This window comes from Austrofundulus limnaeus, unplaced genomic scaffold, assembly GCF_001266775.1.
Source record: "Austrofundulus limnaeus strain Quisiro unplaced genomic scaffold, Austrofundulus_limnaeus-1.0 Scaffold1848, whole genome shotgun sequence".
Classification (NCBI taxonomy): Eukaryota; Metazoa; Chordata; class Actinopteri; order Cyprinodontiformes; family Rivulidae; genus Austrofundulus; species Austrofundulus limnaeus.
This window is the reverse complement of record NW_013954250.1, coordinates 43,691-49,318: the sequence shown is the minus strand read 5'-3', so window position 1 is coordinate 49,318 and position 5,628 is coordinate 43,691. Positions and strand designations below refer to the sequence as shown.

Sequence of the window (5,628 nt, the reverse complement as noted above, 5' to 3'; positions counted from 1 at the left end):
AATCTGTTCTACCTAACATAGATGGTGTGATATTACGGGTTTCCACTCCATGGTAACCTTTCCTCATTGCTATAGAAACATTTGATACAACTTGATTAATCTCAGATGCATATTGTGCATAGAAGATGTAATCTGAGTTTTTAGCAAATCTACCATCAGCATTGAGCAGTCTAGCATTAAGATATTTTGATAGAGTAAGTTTTTGCTCTCTGACTTCATGGAATGTTCCTATTCCTTTTGGGAAAAGAACAGGAAAACAGTTTGCCTCATTAGCAATGTCAGTAAGCAACTTGACAGGATTGTTTCCTTCAGCAGGGGCTACTGACAAAACACTGTCAAAGTGATTGTCCAGAACTTCCTGTGCAATATCTACAGGTTGCATGCATGTATCCAAATACATACCATGCTGTTGTTTGTCATTAAAATGTTCATCAGTGTCATTGTCTTCTGTGTCATTGATCTGTGTTTTTTCAGCATGAATTTGTTCTGTATTGGCACTACAATTATCATCAGAAAGTTTTTGCAGCGGATTTGACCATGTACTGTTAATGTGTATATCATTATACCACTTGTTGTGGGATTTTAAGTAGCCAAGTGCATTGTGGACTTTCTGCGTATGTATGTACTGGTATTCGTAATGACCTTTGTAAGTAAGTTTTCTTTTCAACTTAACACGTATCATTAGATCCTGAGCTTCTGACCTTGGAAGAACTTTGCAAATAGCATCATTGTTTGATGGTACACAAGTTAYAGGACCATGGACACCATTTTGTCCTCCCCTTGGCAAAGCAACAAGTTTCATAAAGGGAATATTTTGTGCTATTAGATGTTGTTCTAAAGAGTTCAGTGTGCTCAGTTCTTTAGGAATAGGATCTAGTTGTAAGTTATTGGTAACACTTATTTCAGGTATGTTTCCATTGAGGATTTTACGATGACAAGTAAAACAAATCCATAATTTACCTGCATGGCTTTGTTGTAAGCTGCACTTGGAATTGCAAGTACTTACACATTGGTGAAAATATGTGTATGTAATGCATTTCTTTGCCACAGATGCAACTAGGGGATTTTTGTTTTCATATTGTTCAGTTTTACATTTAAGGACTTGATGTTCAAACATCAGTCTGTGACATACACAACAAACGTATTGTGGGCCTGATTTCGTCTTTTTCCAAAAGCGTTCAATGACAATATCCATGTTTTTTTTTTTGAGTGTGATTCCATGGTTCTTTTCTGTCTCACTCGTTGTTTTACAGAGTTACAATATTCAGAGCAATGTTTATATTTGTTTTTATTATAACATATCACTTTTTGTTTATGGTTAGGATTGTTGTTATATTTTCTTATACTCATTTCTTTAACTTTCTGTTGAAATGATTCATTTTTTTTATAGTTGTCTTTGCTGCGTTGTTTCAGCTGTTCTCTTAAATAAAGATTTGTTGCATAGTTTCTTTTATTGCATTGTTTTAACTTGTCTTTGAAGTCTAGTTGTGTTGCATACTTATWTTTACTGTAACTTCTTAAATGTTCTCTAAATAGTGGTTTTCTTGCATACTTCTGTTTACTGTCAATTTTTAACTGTTCTCTGAAATCAGGGTTTGTTGCATATTTGTGTTTACTGTCAATTTTTAACTGTTCTCTGAAATCAGGGTTTGTTGCATATTTGTGTTTACTGTCAATTTTTAACTGTTCTCTGAAATCAGGGTTTGTTGCATATTTGTGTTTACTGTCAGTTTTTAACTGTTCTCTGAAATCAGGGTTTGTTGCATAGTTGTATTTATTGCGTTGCTTCAACTGTTCCTTGAAATCAGGTTTTATTGCGTAGTTTAGCTTGCTTCTGTGCTTTGTTTTTTGATTGTAAATTTTATCATTTGCATACCTTTCAAGGCTATCTTTTTGTTTTTGTTTTTTGTACTCAAGGTTATTTTCATATTTGTATTTTGCTTTAAATTTTTTTTTTTTGCAGTACTCTTCAGATTCAGCATATCTTTTTTCCCCTTTTTTATCATTACAGACTTTTGATGGGGATGATGAAATAACGGGATGTTTCACACTGAGAAAGGTTTTCAAACTGACACAAGTATTTGCATGTTTTTCCTTTACACATGCTATGGGTTCATAATGGCATTCATTGGCATGATATAGATATATTCCTTTTTTCTAATTACAGTATTTGAGCCATACTTTAACCATCTCTGCTGACTGTATATGAAAATGTCTACTTGGAAGAAATCAGACGCTGCTTTGATTTCAACCTCTGTCGCCCATGTCCCTGTATATTTCATGTGTGAGTCTTTTAAGTATTGTGGCACAGATGAAAATTCTTGTCGAATGAAATTACAATAAATGTTTTCATTGGTTGCAATGTGTTTCACAACAGCGGAACGAATATTCTTATGATTATCTTCTGTGCCACTAAAGATATTTGATAGGGCACGGAAAAAACAATTGCCATCTGACATAATATCAAAGGTTGTGCATGGTACAGGCTGGTCCAAGGTAAGGCTTTTATTGACATGTTGTACTTGCTGTAAACTAGGAACAATGTTAAGTCTAATACAGGTGTTTTGTTTTTCTGTTGTTGTTAGCTGTGTAAATGTTAAACTGGTGTTGTTACTTTGGGATACTAAACAAATACCATTGTCTTCATTAATTTCTTCAGGTGTATGTAACCCTTTTTTATTTGAGCATCTATCTGACATTTCATTGTACATGCTAGTTGAACCAGTATTGTGATCAATTTCTGTAGCTTTTTTTGAAAAAGGAATTGTAACKGCAATCTTGACTCCAGTCACTTCAAAATACATGTCCTGAGCATCATCATTACCATCATTCAGTGACTGAATAAGGTTGCTTAGGTGTGTTTTTAACAACTGTACTGTATCATGGTGTGCAACTATGCTTGTACCATTATGAAACAAACAGCCATAATAGTTGCGTGCATGTGGATCAAATAAKGAAAAACTGTTTCTATGTCTTAACACTGCACATGTGTTTCTTCTGAAGGTGAACAAACAACCATCATTGCCATCTAACGCTTTCTTTAATGCAGCATCTATAGGCATGGCAATATTTGCAATATCTGGATTATATTCTTGTACAAAGATATTTCCTGTGAAAGTCTCTTGATATTGTAACGTGAATGTATATTCACCCATAACATGTTTTCTTGGAAGTTCACTTACAAATATGTAACCATTGGAACCACTTATCATGTTGTGTTCTTTCATGTAAGTATACATGTTATTGCCATGTATTAAAATATCATCAATATCATCTCTTGACCATTTTGTAGCATTATTTACAGCATTTGTCATTATGGCTGTAATGCTGTTGGCGGCACACTGTTTATACCTATTTAGCCCGAAACATTCGTGACCTTGATGGAAAGAACCTTGAACAATAAATCTGAAATTGTTAAGACTTGCTTGCTCCGGATCAGAGTAAGAATCCATCAGGTCCACTGGTCCAACAATTGCTTCATCTTTGTTACAAACCTATAGTAGCCAGATGAAAATGACAGAGAAATTAACCTAGAGAAATTGCAGTGTTCATMACAAAAATAAATTGTTTGAACCATTAATTCATAGAGTTTGTGGGGAATAAAGAGAAGACAAATCATRCCTGATCCAAATCAGAATTAACATCAGTTATGTCCATAGGAACAGCAGCTGCTTCATCTGTGTCACAAACCTAAMCAAAAAGTGGAAAGTAGCCTCTTTTAAAAATTATAAAAGGTGGACTGCACTTAACACTAAAAACACAGTAAAGTATCAAATGTATTAAATAGATGAAAATTTTCAGAACATATTTAAGAYGTTCTTTAATAATTTGCCATTAGCTGTGATCATGAGCCAAGGGAGTGATTGTGTACATAGTTTTGTGTGTAAAGAACTTTGTTTTTAAAGAAGTACTCAAAGTTGCTGCAGGAAAATAAAACAACAAAAAAAAGAAATTAAAACAGTTGTACTTCAGAAAATATTAAACAAGACTGCACTAAAATTTTTAACAATGTGATCTGAATATTTTAGAAGTTCTTTTAAAATACGAAAATAACAGGAAAAGCTTTGGGTAAKAGGTCATCATACAAATAAGCCAAAACACATTTATATCATAGAAAAGTGGCAATGTGTAATGTAATATTTTTTGATAAAASTTATTGTCAATTGCAACCTAGTAGCAACTGTAGCACATGATGATTTTTTGTTTTTTATTGTACTTGCACGTTGTCTGTGTATGCATTTACTGTACATTGTAGTTTCTAAAATCTTGTGTTGGAACCTAACATTTTTTAAGTTGTCAAATTGTGGCGCAATACCATGACAATTTTATTTGTATGAACATGTGTTCTTTTAAGATTTGTATTACCCTGATCGGATACTTTGGTGCCTGATCAGAAAGTAAGACATTTTCCTCTTCAATAGCCAGTGTTGAAACAGTGGAGGAACATGGAAGCTGTGACATGTCTGYCACTGGTGAAGCAGACTTTTCCTGTAAAATAAGTAGTAGTATCAAAAATGTATATGCTCATTTACTTGTAATTCTCTGAAGTTGTGTTCTGTCAATATTTTAATTACTCTGATAGGATCCTTTGGTGCATCAACAGAAGGCGACTTATTTTCCTCTTTCATTGTCACTTTTGCAAGAGAAGACAATGGTGGAACATGTGGGATCCCTGTCACATTTGCAGTTGCATTTATCTGTAAAGGAAAAAACAACAAAAAAAAAGACAGTAGTCTTACAAAACATTTAACACATACTTTTCAAAAAATAAAAATTKAAAAATATGTTTGTCTTTTATTCTACTTCAAAATGTTGAAATGTATATTTAATACAGTTATGTCACCTTATTTAAAGAAGTACTAAAATAAAATTTAATACATATAAAAGAGTTAAGCATTTACATAAGCTTTTTCAACAAATTATTTTCATTAGGTATATGACCTTTTTCTTTGTACGTTGTGGTACAGACACATTGGAAGATCTCTCATCATCCTCCAAAAGTTTCATGACGTTGCTGGGGAACCACACAGGATTCAGCACAACAGAACACTCCTTCAGAGTAAACGTTTTCTGTGAAAAATATTAAAAACATTTTGAATTTTTAAACCCAATGTTTTATATACTTAAACTGTAACACCTTTCTTTGCAACTATGCAAGGTGTATTTTTAAATAAACATGAACTTGTAAATGAAGCACTTTTCTCTTAGGTGACATTTCTTGACAAGCACAACATAGCAGTGGTTCCCAAAGTGTGGAGCGCGCCCCCTAGAGGGTGTGCAGTGCCTTTGCAGGTGGGGTGCACGACTGAACAGAGGGGAGTGGGGGAATGCTCAGACGTTGTTTGCATAATGTTCTGTACAGTTTTTTCATGGAGATTTATTSTTAATGAACAATCCTCTTTTTTTTCCTCTCAGGGTGTTGTTCATGTTTAAAAACCCACTTTGCACAGAAATACTTCTTTAAGTTTTATTGAAGCAATGTTGAATATTTTCACAAAGTTAAAAAAAACATTAGTTAAATAAGTACTGTTAAGATGTTGTTTTTAAGAGGTTGTAATTTCATCCCCACAAGGATAGAGAGACATAGTGTGTGTGTGTGTGTGTGTGTGTGTGTGTGTGTGTGTGTGT

General features: G+C 33.6%; 1 protein-coding gene across 1 annotated transcript in view; it reads right to left on the bottom strand.

Moving 5' to 3' along the window:
* Window positions 1-2,679: 2,679 nt before the first annotated feature.
* The window catches only part of LOC106536507 (uncharacterized), a gene marked incomplete at its 3' end in the record, with an annotated part of 5,966 nt that continues 3,017 nt past the window's right edge, over window positions 2,680-5,628 (bottom strand). The window contains 5 exon segments of the mRNA XM_014033802.1: window positions 2,680-3,496; window positions 3,624-3,690; window positions 4,366-4,488; window positions 4,575-4,697; window positions 4,942-5,070. Coding sequence (XP_013889256.1) covers window positions 2,680-3,496; window positions 3,624-3,690; window positions 4,366-4,488; window positions 4,575-4,697; window positions 4,942-5,070 — 1,259 coding nt within the window.